The sequence below is a fragment of the Sphaeramia orbicularis genome, chromosome 21 (assembly GCF_902148855.1).
Source record: "Sphaeramia orbicularis chromosome 21, fSphaOr1.1, whole genome shotgun sequence".
Lineage (NCBI taxonomy): Eukaryota > Metazoa > Chordata > Actinopteri > Kurtiformes > Apogonidae > Sphaeramia > Sphaeramia orbicularis.
Genome location: NC_043977.1, coordinates 19,086,449 through 19,111,984, shown reverse-complemented (window position 1 = coordinate 19,111,984; position 25,536 = coordinate 19,086,449). Strand labels below are relative to the sequence as shown.

General features: G+C 34.5%; 1 protein-coding gene across 2 annotated transcripts; it reads right to left on the bottom strand.

The window, feature by feature from the left end:
* Positions 1-1,233: 1,233 nt before the first annotated feature.
* On the bottom strand, positions 1,234-25,536 carry dnajb2 (DnaJ heat shock protein family (Hsp40) member B2). 2 transcript variants are annotated; one of them, XM_030124392.1, is made up of 12 exons: positions 25,265-25,536; positions 25,191-25,230; positions 20,692-20,782; positions 19,235-19,344; positions 19,029-19,082; positions 18,652-18,768; positions 15,360-15,431; positions 15,106-15,235; positions 12,681-12,751; positions 9,573-9,866; positions 1,761-1,832; positions 1,234-1,572 (listed from the first exon to the last, which is right to left on the bottom strand). In XM_030124392.1, the coding sequence occupies exons 3-11, from the start codon at positions 20,754-20,756 to the stop codon at positions 1,804-1,806; spliced, it is 942 nt and encodes a 313-aa protein (XP_029980252.1). In that variant the 5' UTR covers positions 20,757-20,782; positions 25,191-25,230; positions 25,265-25,536; the 3' UTR covers positions 1,234-1,572; positions 1,761-1,803. The 2 variants fall into 2 exon arrangements, with proteins under 2 accessions (XP_029980252.1, XP_029980251.1); XM_030124391.1 differs by having other exon boundaries at positions 25,191-25,536.

Here is a 25,536-nt window from a genome sequence, read left to right as displayed (position 1 = left end):
TGAATTAAGCAAAAAAAAAATCTTGAATTACACAAAAAAATCATGAATTAAGCAAGAAAATCTTGAATTGAGCAAAAAAATTCTTGAATTAAACAAAAAAAATCTCGAATTAAGCAAAAAAAAAAAAAATCTTGAATTAAGCAAATAAAATCTTGAATTAAGCAAAATTATTTTCACCAGTTCCATTGGCAGATTTTTTTTTTTTTTTTTTTGCTTGAATTAAGCAAAAACAATCTTGAATTTAGCAAAAAAAAAAAAAAAAAAAAAACCTGCCAATGGAACAAGTGAAAATTATCTTGGTAAGATTTCTTGAAAGAAGATTTTCAAGATCTATTGTCTAAAAATAAGTTCTTACATCTCACTGAAAAGTTACTCATTAGGTGATTATGTCTTTTTTTAAGTGTGATGAGATATTTTGACTAGAAATGAGAAGAATACACTGGGTAAGATTTGGATTTTTGCAGTACAATAAATGGTGATAATCACTTAAGAAAGGTTAAATAGGAAGATTTAGTTGGGACACAAAAGTATCACTGGGTCTTTATGGGTTAAACCTCATTGAAATTAAAATAACACTAAAGCAACACTAAAGATTCTCAAATGACAATGTTGTCAGGTTTGATGGTATACGGGAAGGTTTCAGTCCGTGTGGTGTTCCGTGTCCACAGAATACTGTACTCTGCTGTCCAGTGTGTGTGTGTGTGTCTGTGTGTTGATTTCTTGCAAGTTTGTATTTGTGAGTCTTCTCATTCCCCTTGACGATATGATTGTTTGCTTCAAGCACTGGTCATTTTGTAACCGATGCTTTACACAGATCACAAAATACATGTCGCCTTCTTTTTCTCACTCCCACCCACGTGCACAAAGTTTATTTTGTCTTGTGTAAGCCATTGTGATTTCATGTAAATAATTCACCCTGATGATTGTGTTTATTTCATGTAGCAGACAGATAGAAAATTACTATAAAAATGTATTTTTGACTTGACCTGAATAAATTTGTGATGTGATGCAGCAAAAACCAAACAAAAAGCCTTGACTTTTGTTTTGCTTTTCCACTTTTCAATCGATTAAAAAATATGAAACTACCTTTTTATGAGCAACACTGACATATTTTATGTCCACACGCACAAGAAACAGTCAACAAAGTATGAAAATATTGTCAAATGTCATTTTTGCTTAGTTATTTTCTGTGTTTTTACCCATGTGATAAACTACCACAAACTGATTCATATCTTAAGCAGAAAATGCTTTATTTTCTCTGCTTGAAATATTTCAAAGAATGTTTCTTTTTGCCTCCACGTTCACAATCATCATTTCCTTCCTTGTGTACAATTATCTATTATGTTACAGTTTTCCAGAAAAGTCCAGATGAAACACTGTCATGCAGAGATTTTTTTTTTTTTTTTTTTTTTTTTTTGTGAGTCTCAAAATACAAAGTTTCCAGTCTATCATTCCAGAATCTAGACACACTCAGGCACATACATATAAAATACAATTTTGTTTTGTAAAACGTCATTCAGCAGGTAGAAGCCATGGTGGGCAGAGAGACAAGTGCATCAAGGGAAATTTGACCTGTAAGAATAAATGTACAAGGACATGTTATACTTCACAGTTACAGGTATCACCACTACTAACACTACGTATGACTGTGACTTAGAATAAAAAGATGGGACGTTGGAGAGAGCTACAGGATGTGGTTGTGAAGGGTAGGAGTAGGAATGATTGATTTTGTGGGCGGGACTTTCACTCTGGTTCTTTACCTCCGGGCAGGGTTAGGGCACAGAGCAGCATGAGCCAATCAGGTTAGCTTGTGAAGGCCTCGAAGTCTGAGTCTGAAACAATAAGCAGGAAGTTTGAGACAAAAATCGCTAATTCTAACTTAACTCCCAGTAGTATAATAATAGATCTGGAATAATAATAATTTATTTTAAAAAAATTTTTTTAGTTGTGTCACATTAGAAATTTAAAAAAGAAAACTTTATTTGAAATGACAATTAGAACTCTCATTAGTTTACAGTTGAAAACAGCAGAACATGTAGATCAAACAAATGAAATAAAGGCACTAAAAGGTAATCCCTGTGTAATATGAGCAAATCAAAACACACGATATGGACAAAAACTGTGCTTACTTTGTAAAAATCCCACTTAGCTACATAGGAAAGAAGAAATTTTACAAACTTGGCACAGTAGTGGTACCTACAACAGTTTCCTTTCACATGTTTGTAAAGGTGAACTACATGGGGCTTGATTTTATACACTGAAACCAAATTAACTAATTGGATTCAATGATTAACTGATATGGCACACTTTTTTTGTCCATATAGTGTATTTTGATGTTCGATGACCAGTGTTGTGACGCTCCATGTCATGCAAACTGCATAATCGGCTTTACTGCAAAATAAAAACAAGAACAAAATCCTTTTAACCCTATAATACCAAACGTATCATATTTGATACATGAGTTTTGAAGCCCTCTACATGATCAGTGTGATTTTTTTTTTTCCTTAAAAAATCTGATGTACCCAAATATATGCAATACACAAATAATCCACCAGGGGGGAGGAATTTGTTCACCAGAGGCCTTTCCAGTGACAGTACAAGATTGTCATTAATGAGGAAGAAGGCAGAACTTTGCCAATTTTGAAAAGGAATTACCAATTTGTCAGACATTTTTGTGTTATATTATGTTTTTGTTTGTTTAAAAATAAAAATATTTAAGCATTGAGACCCAATGTATCAAATATGATACAAAACTGAAACATACATGGAAACTGATATTTGAAAAAAGAAATTTTAAAAATGTTTTTTTTTTTTTTTCAAAAGGACCAATAAAGGCTCCAGGTTTAAAGAACTGGAACTTTCTGTCAATGATTTAATGGTACAGGCTTTACAGGGTTAAGAATGGTTTTGAGTTAAATGGAGAACAGGGTTTCAGATGCAGGCCTTCACAGATTTAAAAAAAAAAAAAAAAAAAAAAAAACAAGGCATAAATGTTATAACGTACTGTGTGCATTAGTATTAAAAGTCAGCATGGACAGAGTTTCAGCAAATCATTTTCATTTTTCATCTGCTGTTCAAGAGAGATTCAAAGAGACCAGAGAACCAGGAGACAGACTTATCCTGTTATTTTTACTATTTCAATGAATAGCAATTATAAAAACAAAAAAAGTCAAATATCCCCACTACTCTTGAACTCATTCTTTATTCACTTCCTTTTTAATCTGCAAAAACACAACAACACATTGCAATTAAATGGAGTACAAATATCACAGGCTGAAATATTTTTGCATGAGAAAGCCTCATTCACACTATTTTGTTTCTGTTTCACAATTGGCAACAACGACTTAATGAACATCTCTGACTGCAAAATTGACAAGAAAATTGCTATTTATTGTATTTCAGTCAGTAAACATATTGGAGACGTGGGCGACGACTCGAAGCCTGGCTAGTCAGCCCTTCCTAACTCACATCCCTCCATCCTTCACATACACACCTACACCAAATCAGTAAGGTTTCCGCAGCATCAGAATTCAGCTTTTTCACAGTTTCATTCTATTTCTTTAACTTCAGATCAAATGCAATGTCTGTATCCACCTCAATGCAGCTGAATTTGACCACTTTCTATTAGCTCTAACCCAGATATCCCACATAAATATAAAGCTCTGTCATTTTACTGTATTGCAGATAAGGAGATCAAGAAAGCTGGTACTGAAATTTATTACAACAAATACGTTCATCATTTTTTTCCCTCAAAAGACATCAGTTTTGTTTGTTTGTTTTTTTTACTTGGCACTTGTGCAATAGTGGTGTAAGCATTGTAAACATAATAATGATAGAAATAACATTTTAGATTATGGTTATTTACAATTGCGCTTTACAATCAGATGTACGACTGTGCTTATATATGCATCAAACATTCTCTCCCAAGTGCTTTTCTTACATTCGGATAATAAAAACCAGCACATGTGTCATTTGTAAAAAATAATTAAGTTAAGAAATGTAGTCTAATCTGCAGCAGATTAGGTTAGGACTGTTGAGGGCTGTCACTTCTCAGGGATATTTTAGTTTAATAAAAGTGCATTAAAATCCAAACATTTATTTTCATTAGGGATGCACCGATACCACTTTTTTCCAGACCGAGTACGAGCACAAGTACTTACATTTGAGTACTTGCCAATACCAAATACCGAAATGAGTACTTAATAATGTCATTACAGTTCTTAGTTACTTTTGTAAATGTGCTTTATTGTCATTAGTCTGTAACAAAGTGCTGCTACTGACATTTAATGTGTTGGAATGAGCCTTCTCAATTAATCCACCAGGGGGCATCGCTCTTAATTAACCATACTGGACAAATACCACAAAGAAAAGTAAAGTTTTTTGAGAAGAAGAAAGTCAGTAATAACAAACATGAAGATGACAGAGGTAACATTAATGTGGATACTAATGTTGATATTGATATTGATGAGGACAGTTGTCATAAATATATCAGTAGTTTTTCACTAACTCACAGTCGCTCTTTGAAAACATCCTCTGCCTCACAGGTGTCAAACATGCGGCTCGGGGGCCAAAACCGGCCCACCAAAGGGTCCAATCCAGCCCCTGGGATGAATTTGTGAAATGCAAAATTTATAATGAAGATATTAACAATCAAGGATGTGAAAATCATTTTAGGTCAATTCAATCTGAAGTGGGTCAGACCAGTAAAATACAATCATAACAACCTGTAAATAATGAAAAACGCTAATATTTGTCTTTGTTTTAGTGTTTAAAAAAAAAGAAAAAGTAAAATTACACAAAAATGTTTATATTTACAGACTATCCTTTTACAAAAAATGTGAATAACCTGAACAAATATGAACAATATGAAATGACGTGAGAGACGTTTGCAGAATTTTACCAGTATTCTGTCTGTTACTAAACATTTTGTGTATTTGTAAATCCACTGTGATCTGTAAATTGTGATGCACATGTATAAATGATAAACTAAGGCGTAATATTGTTAAAATTGCACTTATTTTTCTTCAGAATTTTCAGGTTGTTCATATTTGTTCATGTTATGTTCAAGTACAGTTCATAGATGTAAACATTTTCATTATGGAATTTTACTTTTTTTCACTCAAAAACATGGAGAAAACTTTGGTGTTGACATTATTTATAAGTTCTTAACCTATTATTCATATTAATTTACTGGTCCGGCCCACTTCGTATCATATTAGGCTGAACTAAAATGAGTTTGACACCCCTGTTCTACCTCCATAGTTCCCGGTGGTATTCTTCGTCTGGGTTCACATCCGCCAGCACCTGGAAAATGAATGGAATGTACGCAGAGGACGGACAGAACGCTCCATCCGTATCCGTCTGTGTCTTTAACGTTACTTTTGTCGCCGTCATTTATTTTGAAAAATCTCCACACTGCTGACATTACTCATGCATACCTACTGTACTTAATTGCAAATGTCACGCTGCTGTAAATGGTATCAGTGCAGTTGTATTGGAGTACTTTTATGAGTACAAGTACTCACGCTGAGTATCGTACCGATACTCAATACTGGTATCGGCATCAATACATCCCTAATTTTCATAAATTTTTGATACGTGATCAAAACATCTATCAGTGTCAGATGACTTTAGTGTGTAAGACCCAAGGCTAATTCATTCATTTTTCATCGCTAACTACAGTAAAGACACTGTGGTAGCAGGGTAAACACTGGAATGCCCATTAGAAAACCTTAATTTGAGAGCTTGTATGTATTCACAAAGCATTATAAGGCATACAGCAGTGTGTAAAGATATCTGGTAAACATGGTGAGTAAACCCAGCTCTTTGTAAGAAAAAAAAAAAAAGTCGTGTGCACCAATGAAGGATCTGAGGCCACTTTAGATGTTGAGTCATTGCTATAGACAAGTATCGACACAGTTCTGATTCTGTGCCAGAGAATAAAACTGAGAGAATTATCTGGAAAGGTCTAAACAAACCAAAACACACACCAGCCGATGCAGAAAACATGCAAATTCACACACGCAGACACACACACACAACCACACAAAATCCTTCTATCAAAAATGATTACCTATTGTATGTAGCTGCATATAAATCCTTCTCTTTCTCACTCCAATTTTTGGCAAATATACATGCATTGAGAAACAATGCTTTACACTATGGCACATGCATAAAAAACACAACAATCTCATGTTCTAGCTGGAGATATACGGGTCAGCTATCGACAAAGAAAACCAACAAGAACTACAAACAGACCCATGAGTCAGTCTGAGCAAATAATCAGTATTTAAGACACAGGTGTCAAACATGTGGTCCGGGGGCTAAAACCGGCCAGCCACAGGGTCCAGCCTGGCCCTTGGGATGAATTTGTGAAAAGCAAAAATTACACTACGATATTTTAGTTCAGGTTCCACATTCAGACCAATTCAATCTCAAGTGGGTCAGACCAGTAAAATACTATCATAATAACATATAAATAATGACAACTCCAAATTTTTTTTCTTTGTAAATGTAAATATTTTCATGTATTTACACTAAAACAAAGTATAATTTCACAAAAAATGTGAATAACCTGAACAAACATGAACCTGAAATGTCTTAAGAGAAATAAGTACAATTTTAACAATATTCTGCTTGTTACTAAATGTTTTGTGTATTTGTAGATCCACTGTGATCTATAAGTTATAATGTACACGTGTAAATGATAAATTGAGGCATAATATTGTTAAAATTACACTTATGTTTTCAGTTTCATGCTATTCACATTGTTTGAAAGGATAGTTTGTAGATGTAAACGTTTTCCTAATGTAAATTTACTTTTTTCGTTCTTAAACATAGAGAAAAGTTTGTTGTTGACATTATTTATATATTATTATTTTACTGATTCGGCCCACTTCAGATCAAATTTAGCTGAATGTGGCCCCTGAACTAAAATGAGTTTGACACCCCTGATTTAGGACATTTTACAAACTATCAATGTGGACAGAACTGAACTCAGGTAATGTAGTGACTAATGTGAACTTTGTCAACTGAAATTGCTGACTTTGAGGGAAAAAAATATATAATAAAAAAATTAAAATAAGGACTACACCAGGAATTAAATTGCTATTTAGTACTCTGACCCCGATTTTACATGGTTATTATCTTAAGGTTAGTTAAGGTCATAAGTAGTCAATTGTGACAGTTTTTTCTGTTACAAATCATTATTATATTATATTATCAACATTTAATAATCGAATGCTGGTCAACCAGTTCCACAAACCCTATCGAAGATGACTTATTATGTCTTTTAGAGATGTTAGGATTTTGGAAAAGGCTTAGGATCATGCGAACACACTGCGTCTTTTGGTAGAACACTGATGTTAGAACAGTAGTGGAAAAAAGTTTTAGGACACACCATGCGTTTGTAAGATACTGCATTAACCCATAAAGACCCAAACATCCACCTTTGACCAAAACCATCTACTGATCGAAACTGTTTAATACCTACTGATCCACTAATCCTATCAATACATGTGAATAATTGGTGTAAAATACAGTTTATCATATTTTCATTTGGATGTTCAGAGGCTCCGTAGTGAACGTGGAAACATTGTCATCTTCCACAACATAGAGTTGGATCAATGACCGTGGATGGACACACTTGGTTTATATTCAATTAATGATAGATTTGCTGAAAAAGTCACTTTTTCTTCAGTTTTCTCTGTTTCTGATCTAATAACCTTCAATTTTAATCAGAGCTTTTATGAACATCTATATGATTAGGGAATTAAATACAGAAAAATACCTGATTTTCACTGAAATAATGCAAAATGCAGAGCCAAATATTGTTCCATTCTCCAAACCCACATGCTCCCCTCTGCACATGCTCTGTTCCATCGAGGTCAAAATTGAATATTCCAGTAAGATAATGAATGAAACACATCCAGGGTATGATGTGTTGAAACTGTCAAGAATTCAGTTTTGTTATTTCTTCTTAAAAATCATTTGCAGTAGTTTGTGTCTGTCTGAAGCAGCCACACCTTTAGAAACACAAAAAAGATTTTTCTGCAAATATTGCATGATAATACAGGGTGGGGAAGCAAAATTTACAATATTTTGAGGCAGGGATTGAAAGACAGTGTATGACCAATTAGTTTATTGAAAGTCATGAGAATTTATTTGCCACAAGAAAACTGACATAATAGAAAATGTTTTTATTCTATGTGTCCTCCTTCTTTCTCAATAACTGCCTTCACACGCTTCCTGAAACTTGCGCAAGTGTTCCTCAAATATTCGGGTGACAACTTCTCCCATTCTTCTTTAATAGTATCTTCCAGACTTTCTCGTAATAGTTTTGCTCATAGTCATTCTCCTCTTTCCATTATAAACAGTCTTTATGGACACTCCAACTATTTTTGAAATCTCCTTTGGTGTGACGAGTGCATTCAGCAAATCACACACTCTTTGACGTTTGCTTTCCTGATTACTCATATGGGCAAAAGTTTCTGAAAGGTATGGATAATAGTGTTAGGTATGATTATGACATCAATATATGTTTGGTTTCAAAACAATTGACGTAGTGCCTGCTGAGAAAAAACAACTAAATGTTCATTGTAAATTTTGCTTCCCCACCCTGTTTTTAAGATTGTGTAAAATTTTAAGGATATGTTCAATTGACAGATTTGCTGAAAAAGTCACTTTTTCTTCCGTTTTCTCTGTTTCTGATATAATAGCCCCCAATTTTAATTAGAGCTTTTATGAACATCTACATGATTAGTGAATTAAATATAGGAAAATACCTGATTTTCGCTAAAACACTGCAAAATGCAGAGAATCATATTGTAGTAAATGTTGATAAATTATTTAAGAAATGTTAAATAGAGAGAAAAATTCATTTGGGAACTGGCACAAAAGTAGCTCTGGGTCTTTTATAGGTTAAGAATCACTCTTAAGTCACTGAACTCTGCCAAATATCGTTCCATTCTCCAAACCCACATGCTCCCTTCTGCACATGCTCTGTTCCATCGAGGTCAAAACTGAATATTTCAGTAAGATAATGAATGGCACACATCCAGGGCATGATGTGTTGAAACGGTCAAGAATTCAGTTTTGTTATTTCTTCTTAAAAATCATTTGCAGTAGTTTGTGTCTGTCTGAAGCAGCCACACCTTTAGAAACATAAAAAAATTTAATGATAATATTTGAGACTGTGTCAAATTTTAAGGGTGTCTGCAAACTTTTTTTTCACTTCTGTATAAAGATTAAGGCATCCAAAATAAACACACACAGCCTGGATTAGCACACGACACATCCACACTTTTTCTTCTTCAAACTGTCGTCCCTATCTTTGGGGGCGGCCTCTTCTCCACTGTACTGGCTTTGTGGTGTGGTATTAGCGGATGAGGACGACTCTGGAGACGAGCCTGGTTCCCTGGTTCCCTTTACCTCCCTTTCCCCTTGACCCCCGGACCCTGAGCTCATATTAAACTGCACCTCGTCAGGTTTCCCTTCATTAAAACCCTTTTCACAAGCTTCCCGGTTGGCACCTTTAACCTTCGTGACTCTGACTCTGACCCCGCCCCGAGCACCTGATATGTAGTCGGTGGCAGCCGCATTCTGCTGGGCCTCCATTTCTGACAGGCTGCATGCCAGAGCCATCTGCAGCTCTTCGTCATCTTCATCATCCTCGCTGCCTCCCACGGTCCCGCCGTAGTTGTAGAACGGGGCGGAGCTAAATGACCGTTGCGTGGCTGCAGAGAAAGGGCTGGAGCGGGACTCGGCGGGAGATCTGTTTTGCTGGAGACGTGGTTTCTGAGGTGAGACATGGGGACGGCCTTCTCTTCGGCTCAGCTCCAGCGCAAGAGCCATTTCATCCTCCACACCTGTCGACAACACAACAATCCAGTAAATCTACTATTATCAACTTAGACTACGGACCCACAAAGGATCACAGAACTGTTTTTAACACATAACCTCTTCAGACCCAGCTATGGGTTTTCTGTCAACATTTGTGGACAAGAGTTTCACAACTTTATACAAAAAAAAAGAAAAGAAAAATGTCCACCACAAAGGACATTCCATAAAAATTTTAAAAACTGCATCTGAAACAAACTGTTGCATCATGATGTTTACAGTATAGGCACTTATTTATTCTGTGTTTTATTTGGTAGTGGTTTATTGTTCTTATTTATCTATTCTATTCTATTCTATTCTATTCTATTCTATTCTATTCTATTCTATTCTATTCTTATTTATTTATCTATTTATTTATTTATATTGTTTTTAATTGTATGGCTTCTTAATCTATTCTGTATTTTATTCTCCTGTTTTGGTTTTAATTATTCTTCTGTACAGCACTTTGGTCCACTGCAGTTGTTCTGAAGTGCTTACAAATAAAGTTGGATTGGATTGGACTTATTTAATATAAAACAAAAAAAGCTTGTACTTTGCTGACATTTCCTGGGTCTTAGGAGGTAAAAGACCCAAACATCTGTCATCGACCAAAATCATCTACTGATCTAAACTGTTTAATACCTGCTGATCCACTACTCTTATCAATACATGTAAATAATTGGTGTAAAATACAGTTTGTCATCTTTTCATGGTCATCAGATATGACCCATTTGGACGTTCAGAGGCTCCATAGTGAACATGGAAGCACCGTCATCTTCTACAACATTGATTCACCAGTAAAACCCATGGAATTCAATCAATGACAGTGGATGGAGACACTTGTTTGTGTTCAGTTAATGATATATTTTATTGAAAATGTGAGTTTTTCTTCAGTTTTGTCTGCTTATGATATAATAACTGTCAACTTTAATCTGCACTTTCATGAACATCTACACAATCCGTAAATTAAATATAGGAAAATACCTCATTTTCATTTTAAAAAAGCAAAACACAGACGACCATATTACAATGAATGGTGTTAAATCACTTAAGAAAGAAAAAAACATCTGTGAACTGCCACAAAGGTTGCTCTCGGTCTTTATGGGTTAATGGATGTGTTACCTGTCAGAGTAAAATACATAAGAATACTATGAAATGTGAATTAATTTTCTGAATTACAGTTGTTGAAGAAGTTGACCTCAACGATACCATAAGAAATATAGAGGAGAGGTTTTAGTCATAGAGATGAAAATGATACAGACAAAAAAAATGAAGTAACAATAAGTATATAAGCAGATATCTCTGTTGTATTTATCATATATGAGAGAGAAATCCCTGTATGTGTTTATGTACTTGGTGAAAAAAGCTGATTCTGACTCTGAATTAAAAAAAAAACAATATAAAAGATGGAATTTGTGACATAATTTTGTAAATTTGGGTACACAGAGATACAATATTTACATTATTCAGGTATTTTACTGCTAACAGGGGGCTGGGCTACAGAACTACAATGACAAATGACATGATATAATTTTAGTTTGTGATGAATATCATTGCAAAAACATTCTTCATTTCTGTCACACTGTCATTTGAAAAAGAAAATTCAACTTTATTTTACTTAATGTTAATTAACCTTGATATTTTTAATCATTACAGTCATTTTAATGTTCTACACATAGTTTGTGAAATATTTGTCATGTTCTTACTATAAATAATCATTTCAAACCACAACTAACCATCTGGTATCTATCAAAAGTTAGCCTTTAAACATGAAAAAATGACTGATTTGACATTTATCATGATAACAACTGACATTAACATAATAATATTTCAACAAGAATGGGAAGTCTTATAAGCTGTAGGTGTGATATGTCCCAATATTTTTGTCCATATAATGTATTTTTTGGTTCTTTAACTGGAAAACATTAGGAGCCTCTGAAGTAATTGGATAAAATGTGTGTAAATATGAACATATACTGATAAAATATACTGATAAATTGCACAATTGTAGCTACACAACAACTTTACTGTAACTTAAATATCATATATAAAAGCTATTTTCTAATATATGGTCTGAAACAAAGGGCTAATGCATTTTGTTCAATATTTTTAACCCTTTCATGCACAGTGGTCACTACAGTGGACAGGTATTCTACAGCTGTTCTCTTGTATATTCATGGGTTTTGATGTTTTAGTTCCATATTAGCCAACACAGTGGACACTTATGCATCATCCCATACGCTGCAATTCATACCATTACTGTAACTTTGCTGTTTTGATAAACCTGATCTGCAGTAACATGTTTGAGAGTAAATCAAGTGCTTGTTCTTGTTATTAGACTGTAATTAACAGGTTTTTGGGTGTTTTTTTTTGTTTTTTTTTCAACAAAATGGTTTCTTTTTTGCATATTATCTCCATGAAGTGAGTAATGACCTGTATTAGTGTATGTTAAAATGTGAGAAAACATCAGATTAGCAGCATTAAAAATGTTTTTATTTCATAGTTTTCACACAGTATATCAGTAAATATGTTTTTCTGCTTCAAAAATTAAATGCATGGTGTCCAGCTGAATGGATATTTTTGCAACTCCATGAAAAATAGGTTCATAAAAATGTCAATTGCATTGTTTTTTTTTTATTGCCTAGAGGAATAAAAACACTCAGAAAAAAAATCTTAATTAAGGCTCTCATAATTCATGCATGAAAGGGTTAATTAATAAATATAGTGGTCTAGTTCATATTTATAAGTATTTAACGTGTCCTGAGAAAATATGCCTCAAAACACCAGATAGTGTGTGTTCTTACCGTTTATCATGACAGACTTTAACACACCATCCTCTTCGATCTCTATTCGTTCCTGTCCGTTCTCCTTTATCCTAAAAACAAGACAAACACATATTTAGAAACTGAAACCGAAACACCTTCATCTGTCTCTTCTTGTTGTTTCTGTAGATTTTTGACCTTTGAATAGTCTTATCTAATCTCAAAGGTCAAAGTGTGAGATGAATCACAGCAACGACAGTATCAGTTCAACAATTGGAATTTGACTATGAAACAGTCGGTTCAATGAGGCCAAAGTTAAAGCTGCAGTGAAATAAAACAGGAAATGCACAAAAACAGCAAATATTTAACATAACAACCTGTGATTCCATTTACATACTCAAACATTTTTAATAACAACAAACATAAAACTGATGTATGACTATAATAAATGTTGTTTTTTTAATATAACACTTGTAAATTGTGTTTTAGTTTCCTTTATTTATCTTTAATTTAAATAAATACCAAGCTAAATATTCATGAAACTGTACAGAAAATGATTTATTTTGTTTCAGGGTTGCTTTAACCTACAGAGATGTTTGTTTCAATATGTACAAAGGGTCGGTGTAATAATCTACAGTTTCAACCAATGCCTTTTCAGCCGATATGGTCTAGTTTTTCCTTGTAATCAGTGTCGTGCTGCAGATTACCGTCTGTTAATTCTGGACAATTTCATACAAGAAATAAACTGACTGAACTGAACTGAAATTCTTAACTCTGTTGTAAATATGTATATAGTCATTAGAGTTTTATTACTTATTGCTAAGGTTGTAAGAAAATATGGGTTCTGCAATATATCGCGATAGTTCATTTCGCGATACTGTATCAATATTAAAAAGTACTGTATCGATATTTTTAGGTATTTATTCAAATGCAGATATTGTGGAAGTTCATTTTTGTTTTTCTTTTTTGTTTGTATTGTATTTATTATTGTTTAACACTGTTTTATTAAATAATGGTTATTTGAAACATCCGAAAAGCACTTTTTACTGTCTCAGAGGCAGATGTTAGTTCTTTAGTTGGGATTGCACAATGTCAGTTATGAACTAATACAATATGAACATTTGAGCAGGATCTTAAACTGTAATCTCTGTAAAACATAATTTAAGTTTTAACACAGGAATATTTTGTGATATAGCACCAGATCCTGTTGTGATCAAATAAAAATGTATTTAGTATTTGTGCATATTTCGGGTGTAATTTCAGTTCTTCAAGGAAATAATAATTTTTAAAAAAGAAACAAACAAAAATTGCCTTTTTAACAGTATCATGATATATCGTGATCTATCTTATCGTGATCCTAGTGCTGTGACTCGTATCATATCACCCAACTCTTGCCAATACACACCCCTATTGCTGTTGTTATTATTATTATTATTATTATTATTATTATTATTATTATTATTGTTGTTAGATTTATGTTCTCATGTACAAATATTATTTATGCAAATTTTGACTTGTTTGTTTTTCTTCTGTTACTTATTTTTTCTTGTAAATGCACTTTATATTTTGTACACTTGTAAGTTGAAGGTCAATGTTCTGTACTTCCGGCTGATGACCTCACTTCCTCACTTTGCCTCCCGCTAGAATATGAGAAATGTCCTCCTTTTATACATTTCAATAAAAGTGAAACAAAGAAGAAAATACCTGTCTTTCTTATTGAAACATGTCAGAAGAAGGAGAGAGTACTACGAGCTCAACAATTATATTATTATTATTATTATTATTATTATTATTATTATTATTTTATATTTTACAGTCTGTCCTGGCAAAGACAGCAGCAACAGCAGCAGAGGTTGCACAAAATAGAAATCACAGCCAACCATCCACACTAAAAATATACATAAAACACAATGAAAATCAGTTCTAAAACTATACATAATACTTTAAAATAAGAACATACATATAAAACACCACCATTATTTTAAAAGGTACTAAAAGTATAACAACAATGTTCCTTAAAAGACTCTCAAAGCAGAACCGCATTCAATCAATTAGAAAAACATCCACATCCAGATTTATCCTTTTCCCATTCATTTAAAATGACTGAATGTTTTTAAAATTTAGATACATTTTAAATATTTAAATATTGCTTGTCTTTTGCACATTTTTCTTACACTTTATTCTGCTGCTGTCTCCATCATGAATTGAATTTCCCTGTTGTGGGATCAGTAAAGTCTCTAATCTAATCTAAAATTAACATGTTATTCAGCTTCATGTTTGCAGTTAAATGACATTTTTATGTAATGTGTATTAGACCATAAGCAGAAAATAGAACCAATAATGTAAGACGTTCAGTATCTGCAGTATCATATGGAGCTGAATACTAATGATATTATTTTTCAGTACATTTACAATATTACATCTCCTATGCACAGTGATTTCCAGACAAAAACACTACAGTACATACTTTTTTGTGGTTGTGCGTTTTCCATTTATAACCCGAGTGGATGTAGACACAGATTTGAAGTTGCTCCTCCCTCCACCCATGCTGTCCATCCCATCCAGACCACCCAAAGTAGAGAAGGATGTGAAGTCGACTGGAGAAGAGAAGAAAATATGAACCAGGTCCTCTGGGGCCAACACTCTTAACACAGTTTTCACAATATGATCTCCTGCAGTGTCATTTTTTTAAACTGCACAACACTGTTTGCAGCTGTTTACCTCCTGCTGAAGGAAAAGAGAAGAAGCGACTGGGGCCGAGGCGTGAGGATGAACCGAACGTTGAGAAATCATCTGAGAGGGAGAAAAAAAAATAGAAAAATGAATAAAAATGGACTGTAAGGGAAGACGGGATGTTGTGTTGTTATAAATGAAAAAGCATGTTTTATTAGAATACTCACAATACCCACCCAGATTTAAACAAGTAATAATTACTGTAGTGATTTAAATATTCCGCTGGAAATTTGTTCTTTAACCCTTTATCGGGCATGTGACTATTTTTGGTCATTTCCGCATGCATTACAAAACAGTGACATCAACAGTTCCAGTGAGGACAGCGAGTCAACAATCTCAGGTCTAATGTGGTCTGAAGGTATGTTCTTTCCACCTTACATGTGTTTTTCTTGTATTTTTTTATACATACTTATTAGATTTTTTTTTTTTTTTTTTTTTGCCACCTACAGGTAAAGAACCAAATATGGTAACTTCATTGACCTTGATTTTCTACATAACAATAAAAAATTTTGAATATGTCCTCCAATTAATACCTTTTAAAGACTTTTTAAGGTATTAAATGCAGATTTGTAAATTCATGACCTTAACCCTTTATCGGGCAAGTGACTATTTTTGGTAATTTCCGCACGCATTACAAAACAGTGACAGCAATAGTTCCAGTGAGGAGAGTGAGTCAACAATCTCAGGTCCAATGTGGTCTACAGGGTCTGTAAGGTCCACCTCTGCATGAACAGTGAGAGTACCTGCTTTGTTAGGTACCATGAAGTAATGGTACTAATGTAAGGAATGATGTTCAAAGGGATAATGTGGATGTGGACAGGGGTCTGGATCAGCACTTCTGTTGGACTAATGGTAGATAAGTCATGTTCTAATGTTCTAATAAACATGTTCCTTTCACCTTACATGTGTTTTCTTGTATTTTTATATTTACTTATTAGATTTTTTTTTTTTTTTCTTATAAGTAAGGAACCAAATATGGTAACTTCATTAACCTTGATTTTCTACATAACAATAATATTTTTTTAATTTAACAAAAGTAATAAAGTCTTGTTATGTCCTCCAATAACACACTAATGCTGTGTTTCCACTAAATGGATCTGGCTCGGCTCGGCTTGGCTCGACTCTGGTACCAGGTCCTATTCCTGGAGATCGTTTCCATTGCAGGATACCTCCGACTTTACAGTACCTGGACGTCACAGTGATGCGGCACGTTACGTCCATGTCGTCTGCTTAGAGAGTTGAAAAACTCACTCGTTGTGTGTTGTCTCGACAAGCTCATGCTGAATTTTTACATCTGAATCTCCTCCACAAACCATGTTGTAATTTTGCGGGCTGTCATCATGTGAATTAACCTACCCCTGTATTTACTAGGCCTGTAACGGTACACAAAATTTTCGGTTCGGTACGTTTTCGGTTTTGAAAGCCACGGTTTGGTTTTTTTTTCGGTTCGGTACAGGAAGAAAGAAAACCCCTCAAAATGTCTTTAATACATTTATGAATTTTTGAACATTTCCCCCCCAATTGTTTGATACAATAGAATATAGAAAAACAGGAATAGTATAATTCTGGAGCTATGAATCAAATAGAAAATAAAATAAATTATTAATATTACTAAATGTATTTTAAACATTAGTATTGCACTTTTCCATTACATAACGGTCCATAAGTAACGCTGGCGTGAAACGAAAGTGAAACTTTACATCCTTTCAATGTTCAACTCCGGGTTCTATTCCTCTATTATACAGCATGCGTGAGAGAGAGAGACAGACAGACAGAGCTAGTGTGTTTTAGAACTACCGTAGATCATATGGGGCAAATAGCATCTGTCTTATTAACGTCTCTTACCCTGTTGTTGTCTTTCACCGGGACCTGATGTGATCCTAAACTGGACTATAATGATGGTGGAGGGTCTTCAGTCTCTTCCTTCCAGGTTGACGTCATATTTGTTGTTTTTTTTAAACCTTATATCAGCTGCTATTTCATATTTCGGGTCAATGTGTGCGTCCTTCAATATGTCCGTGTGGAACTTGAGTGGATTTAAAGTTCCGCATCGAACGACGTCTTTCATTCCTTTTTCTTTTTCTCATCATACTGTGCCATTTCGGTACAGCTGTGTACCAAACCGAACAGGTGCGTACCGAAACGGTTCGGTTAGGTACGTGTACCGTTACAGGCCTAATATTTACTGTCAACTTCTGCATCTGTTTTTTTTATAAAACAGCGGGTCACAGAGACAACTCTCTGACCAATGAGTTTCCAGAAGTTTTTACACATCACGTTTTAGTATCTGTTCCCCAGTCTTGGAACCTCGGTGGAGGTGATACCAAAAAACTAGTACCAGGTACTGGGTACCAGATTCCCGGTCCTTTTTCGTAATGGAAATGCAAAAAGGCCAAGTCGAGTCGAGCCGGTACCACATAGTGGAAATGCGGCATAAGGTTGAAACTTCAGACTATTTCTATAAGTGACCTACAAAGGGTTGAGACTTTTTAAGACTATATTAGGCTTTGTTCAGACTGCAGGCAAATGTGGCCCAAATCCGATTTTTTTGCCCATATGCGACCTGTATCCGATCTGTTAAAGACAGTTTGAACAACACAAATACGATTTTTTTTCAAATCCGACCCAGGCCACTTTCATACGTGGTCCTAAATCTGATATGTATCTGATATTTTGCAACGTGACTTCAGTCTGAACAGCCAGGTCACATTTATCCGACCTTTACATCATTGAAATGCGACAAACGTCAAAATTCTTCGTCCCTCCATATTTATTTCCATAAGCACAGTGTGTGCCTGCGTGGTCACGTATTATGTCAGGACCTCTTTTGTGATTGCGGGTCACTTCAGGGTCGCATTCAGTTCATACTCAAAACTGATAGAAGTCGCACCAGACTTTTACATCCCCTGTGCAAGGAGCGCTTCCACAGGTCATTCCTTCCCACAGCTATCAGACTGTGTAACTGTACACAGCGACCCTTCACCACCCCCATATCACATCATGTATATGTGCAATCACAATGTAAATATGTAAATATCTTTAAATTTTATACTTAAATTTTTGCACTTTAAGAACATTTATTTCTACCTGCCTTTCTTTTGCACAGGTGTGTTGCATATTGCTGCTGTAAACTGTTAAACTTCCCCATGGTGGGATCAATAAACTCTTATCTTATCTTATCTTATCTTATTTAATGTGAAATATGAAAACAAATCAGATTTCACCAAAAAATCCGAACTGTGCATTAAGACCTGCTGTCTGAACGTAGCCTTCGACTCACCAAAGAAGTTAGCGAATGGATCCTGGCCACCAAAAAACTCTCTGAACACTTCCTCTGGGTTCCGGAATGTGAAGGTGAATCCTGGCAAATCTGAAGAAAAGTCTGAGCTTGAGGAACCTGTGAAATGAAAGCATCAGGGTCAGGTGAGTAAAGTATGAAAGCGCTCAGTTTTTCCTTATTTTGTATGGTTAGTGGAGTCATGGAAGTATTGATGTGAGATTAATTTGTAATTTTCAGATGAATGGATGAGAATGGTGAAATGCTATATGAATAAATATGTGAACCATGAAAATACCAATAAAAAGAGAATTGAAAAAAAAAAAAAAAAGAAGATGCTCAGTTTTTACAAAAATTAACCATTCAGTATTTTTGTTTACCTGTGTGTCGCATGTTGTCATTTCCATATCTGTCATAAGCATCACGTTTACTTTCTGCACAAGAAGAAAAGAATGATGGATTTCTTTGTAATGGAAAATGAAACACTGACTACTGCTCCATTTTGGGGTTTCGTAACCGAGAGTCAGCACTTTGGCAAGAGATTAATGACTCACAGCATCAAACTGTTCAACCTCCAAAGACTTACTGTCAGACAGAACTTCATAGGCCTCTGCCAGTTCTTTAAACTTCCTCTCTGCTTCCTCCTTATTGTCTGGGTTTTTGTCTGGGTGCCATTTCAGGGCCAGTTTTCTGTACCTAAATAAACAATAACAACAAAAAAAAAGACATTTCGGTTCTGAAACCAAAATAGATTTTCAAGAATATTATACAGTGAACATTTCTGTTTGAGATGTGTTTACTCAGGTCCAAATACTCAAGGTCTGAATTCTTCTCAACTGTGTTTATCCATCATTTTTCCAGAAATGTTTGGAGTTTTTCATTTTAGCTGGTTTGTTTTTTTTTCTGTTAGCTTGATTTGCTCATGTGGATCTTTTTTTTCTTTTTTAAACTTATATCTTTATTAAATTTTGAACACATTACATATCTTTTCTGACATGAATTGGTAACAGTGTGTGGGTCTCCCCTAAGCATAAACCCCCAAAACAACAAGCCGACCCCCCCCACCCCCCGACCACCTCTGAATTTTCAAACAGCAATAAAAGTAAATAACAAGATAATAATTGACAGACAATATAACTAATAGTGACTTGAATACTTGTCAACATCCATTTTTGTATGTCTGATACGTAATCAACGATCATTTAAAAATAATTAAATAAATACATGTATAAAAAGGGGTATGGTTTCACTTTGTAAGTTATGATGATGAGATATCAGGCCTTGATTCTAAAACGTGAAACTGTTTTTAAAGTGAAACTGTTAGTTGCTGCCTGGAAGAAGAGGGACCTTCCTGGATAAATAAAAGATTAAAATCCAAATACTGAATAAATAAAGTGTACTAGACAAAATTCTACATTTTTTTTTATTCACTGTTAACATTTTTACAATCATTAGAGTCATTTTAATGTTCTACTTATATTTTGTGAAATATATGTCATTTTATGAGTATAAATAATCATTTAAAACCACAATTAACCCCCTGGTATCTTCTACACTCACTCAGGAACAGAAGTTAACCTTTAAATATGAAGAAATACTGATTTGACATTTATCATGATAATTACTGACATGGACATTTTTATCCTGATAATATTTCAACAGGAATGGGAAGTCTTATAAGCTGTAGGTGTGATATGTCCCAATATATCTGTCCATATAATGTATCTTTTGAGAAAAACTCTACAGTAATTGGATAAAATGTGCGTAAATATGAACACATACTGTTAAAATATACTGATAAATGGCCCCCTTGTAGCCACACAACAACTTTACTGTAACTTAAATATCATATCTAAAACCTATTTTCTAATATTATAGTCTGAAACAAAGGCACAATGTATTTTGTTCAATATTTTTAATTAATAAATATAGTGGTCTCGTTCATATTTACCAGTATTTAACTTGTCCTGACAAAATATGCCTAAATACACCAGACAGAGTGTGTTCTTACACTAACACATGAGAAACCCTTCAGATACTTACGCCTTCTTGATGTCGTCCTGGGATGCTGCTCTGGACACTCCCAAGATGTTATAGTAATCTACCATGTTGCCTCAGGTCTCTCCTCACCACCCTAAAAGGAAAGCACAACTGTTAAGTCGATATAATATTTCTACTGTTATTTACACTGAGTGGACAAGCATGTTTAGCATTTTTTTTTTTTTTTGGAACTAAAGGCTCAATACACACACTATTCACTTACATCTGTTTATACTTATTTTGATTGTTCAGATAGTTCACAAAGAGTACTTGGCTCATTCAGACGTCTCCTTTACTCCAGTTTTATTGCATATGTTAGAGCTGACCTTATACTATATTGTCCTGTCTTACTGGCACAAAAGCCATAATAATTAAAAACATATGAGTGAGTTTTTAAAGGGCTTATATGTAGTATTAATATTCCAAATTATTGACAGCAGGGTGAAGTATAAGGCTCATTCTTTACACACATCTGTATCATGCTATGGTATGGCATGGCATGGCATGGCATGTTATGTTATGTTATGTTATGTTATGTTATGTTATGTTATGTTATGTTATGTTATGTTACGCTGCGTTACGTTACGTTACGGTATGTTATGGTACGGTACGGTATGGTATGGTATGGTATGGCATGGCATGGTGTGTTATGTTATGTTATGTTATGTTATGTTATGTTATGTTATGTCATGCTATGCTATGCTATGTTATGCTATGTTATGTTATATTATGTTATGTCATGTTATGTTATGTTATGTTATGTTACGTTATATTATGTTATGTTACGGTACGGCGTGGCGTGTTATGTTATGTTATGTTATGCTACGTTACGTTACGTTACGGTACGGTATGGTATGGCATGGCACGGCGTGTTATGTTACGTTACGTTACGTTACATTACGGTATGATATGGCATGTCATGGTGTGTTATGTTATGTTATGTTATGTTATGTTATGTTATGTTATGATATGTTATGCTATGCTATGCTACGTTATGTTATGTTATCAATTTTTTTTCTTCAAGCTGAAACTCATGACCACTTATTTTGACAGTCACTCAAAATAACACTGTCTTATAATCATCTCATGTTGCATCAGCTGATAGTTTACATTATAGCTGTTAGCTGAGCTCTGTTTTTAGACAGAAAACAGCCACAGTAAAACCACAAATCACTTCCATTTTCTGTATAGTTTGTGTTGTCGGTAGCTGCACTAAATGTCTGTTTGGAATCATCCAGACACAGTCAGAACTGTCACAGTTTAGTCTGAACCGTGGATCAACAACCAGCAACTCAACACAGATAATAACATCACTATACTTCATACCTTCATAAGCCTGACAATCAAACTCACCCATGTAGAAGAAATGCTCCCATTTCAGCATCAAACTCTATTGTTTTCATTTAGAGCTGTGTCCAGGGGTGAAAACAACAACAGGGCTTCTAGTTTTTATCACTTAGTCTCTTTCATCGACTCTAAAAGTTGTTTCTTAGGGGTTTTCATCGTATCTGGTCACATTTTCTTCAGTTTTTTTGTGTTTTGATGATGTAATAACCTCTGACTTTACTCTGAGCTTTTATGAACATCTACATGATCAGTCAATTAAACATAGGAAAAGAGATGATTTCAACTGGAAAAATGCTAAATTCAGAGGATATTATTATAATAAATTGTGATAAATCCCTTAGGACAGGTTAAATAGAGAGAAAAATTCATTTGGGAACTGCCAGTTATGGGTTTGAGTAAAGAATCACTTATTTTGTGTATTTCATGAGAGTATCATCTGTTTAAAAGAATATTGTACAACTTTAATTTCACCTCAGATGTAAATAATTGGTGTAAAATACAGTTTGTCATCTTTTCCTGGTCATCAGATATGACCCATTTGGACGTTCAGAGGCTCCGTAGTTACCACGGAAATGCCGTCATCTTCTACAAGATTGATTCACAGTAAAACCCATGGAGTTGGATCAACGACGGTGGATGATGACACTTAATTTATGTTCAATTAATGATATATTTTACTAAAAAAGTCGCTTTTTCTTTCATTTTTTGAGTTTTGATACAATAAGCTTTGACTTTACTCTGAGCTTTTATGGAACAGCTAAATGATCAGTCGATTAAACATAGGAAAAGAGATGATTTCAACTAAGGCTGTGTATTGGCAAGAATCTGGCGATGCGATACAAATCACAATACTAAGATCATGATACGATATATCACAATATATCATGATACTGTTGAAAAAGCAATTTTTTGTTTGTTTCTTTTTGCAAATGATTATAGGAAAAGAGAAGGAAAAGAGATGATTTCAACTGAAAAAAAATCCAAATTTTGAGGATATTATTATAATAAATGGTGGTAAATCACTTGGGCAGGTTAAATAGAGAGAAAAGTTCATTTCATTTATGGGTTTGAGTAAAGAATTTTCTATTTTGTGTATTTCATGAGAGTATCATCTGTTTAAAAGAATACTGTACGACTTTAATTTCACCTCAGATGTAAATAATTGGTGTAAAATACAGTTTGTCATCTTTTCCTGGTCATCAGATATGACCCATTTGGACGTTCAGAGGCTCCGTAGTTACCATGGAAACACCGTCATCTTCTACAACATTGATTCACAGTAAAACCCACAGAGTTGGATCAATGACGGTGGATGGAGACACTTAGTTTATGTTCAATGAATGATATATTTCACTGAAAAAGCCACTATCTCTTCAGATTTTTGTGTTTTGATAAAATAACCTTTGACTTTACTCTGAGCTTTTATGAACATCTACATGATCAGTCCGTTAAACACAGGAAAAGAGATGATTTCAACTGAAAAAAAATCCAAATTTTGAGGATATTATTATAATAAACGGTGATAAATCACTTAGGGCAGGTCAAATAGAGAGAAAAATTCATTTGGGAACTGCCAGTTATGGGTTTGAGTAAAGAATCACTTATTTTGTGTATTTCATGAGAGTATCATCTGTTTAACCCTCCGGTATCCGGGTGCGCCTTTTAGGCACACTTTGCACTTTGTTTTAAAAAACTTCATATTATTTTTCACAATTTAAATAAGGTTAGAATTCAAAAGTTGTTCATTTTTGCATGATCTTTAAAATTCTGGCCACCAACTAAAATTTACACATTGTAAACAAAAGAAAATTACAAGACTAGCATCTGTCTCCCAGTTGTGCCTAAAACGCACTATTTCTTCCATTTGATATGTATGATTTGGGCTGAGCTTGATTTACAAAAATAAAATCAAATTAGCGCAAAAAAATAAATCAAAATATAATATTTAATAGTTTGATCTACATGTGTGCATTTTCCGCACACTTGGTGACAGCTGCTAGTATTTTTGAACATTTGACCTAGCGCCAAAAATAATAATGCAAATTAACCAATGTTGGAGTTAATCATTGACATATGCCAGGATGAAAAAAATCAAATAATATGTGATCCACTTTTTATGTAGTATATTGAAAAAAAGTTTTTTTTAATTTTTTGCATCCCAAAAAAAAAAAAAAAAGGTTTGTTTACATTACAAACACGGCATTTAAAGGGTTAAAAAATGTGACAATTATTGAGTATTTGGTATTTTTATTTATAGCTCAAGTTGATGAAATAGAAAAAAGTGTGAAAGAATTAAAAACAAACTGTGTGAAAATTTTTTTGACATTATTCCACAAGTGTGCCAAAAAGGCACACTTGGTACTTAGTAAGGGCCTTGCTGGACGAGATACCGGAGGGTTAAAAGAATATTGTACAACTTTAATTTCACCTCAGATGTAAATAATTGGTGTAAAATACAGTTTTACAGAGGATATTATTATAATAAATGGTGATAAATCACTTAGGGCAGGTTAAATAGAGAGAAAAGTTCATTTCATTTACGGGTTCAAGTAAAGAATTTTCTATTTTGTGTATTTCATGAGAGTATCATCTGTTTAAAAGAATATTGTACAACTTTAATTTCACCACATATGTGTGATAACAAACAGATGCACTGTAAATAAAGTTATGTATTGTATTGTCATGTCATTTCTTCAATAAAATAAGTGTTGTCCATTTAAATGACACCACTTCCATGAATACATTCTAACCACAGGATGTTAACCTTCATTCCTATCTCATTAGTGGGCTGCAACTGATAGGCCTTAGGGGACTTCCAAACTGAAGTAAAATAACTAAACTTAACTTTTCATGCCTCCTGGGAGCAGCCATGCGTTCACACTGGTATTACTACTATGTTATTTCTAGCGTCATGGCATGTAACACACAACTGCTGCTGCCCAGACAGTAGGCCTACACCAGCCTGAGTCCACACACACATGGTTTTTTAGTAAGAATTGTACACATCAACTCAGGATTGACATATTTAGGGACAAAATATCTCCTAATATGGTGAAGTTGGGCGTATAGGCAGTCTGTGCTGGATCTAACGGGATCTATAGACAGTGGGAAAGATAGTGGGATAGACGCAACTTCTACCGCTGTTATTGACCTACCGTCTGAGCAAATAGCCGAGCAGGGTAGTTTTCAGTGGAAGTGGGTTGGTTTTTGTTTTTTGTTTTTTTTGGAATGCGCTCCCACGCCGATCGTGACACCCCCGGTTTCCTCAGTGCGCCTGTCCGCCACCGCCGCACATGTATCCGGCCGCGCGTCACCGCAGTTCCCGTCACCTTTCTGCGGTCCTTTCCACGGGTGAAACAACCGGTCCAGTCCGTCAGTAGGCGGTGTGTGTGTGTATATGTGTGTGTATGTATGTGTGTGTATGTGTGTGTGTGTGTGTGTGTATATGTGTGTGAGTGTTTGTACCCGTCGGCCCGTTCGCCGTTCTGAGCCTTGCGCGCG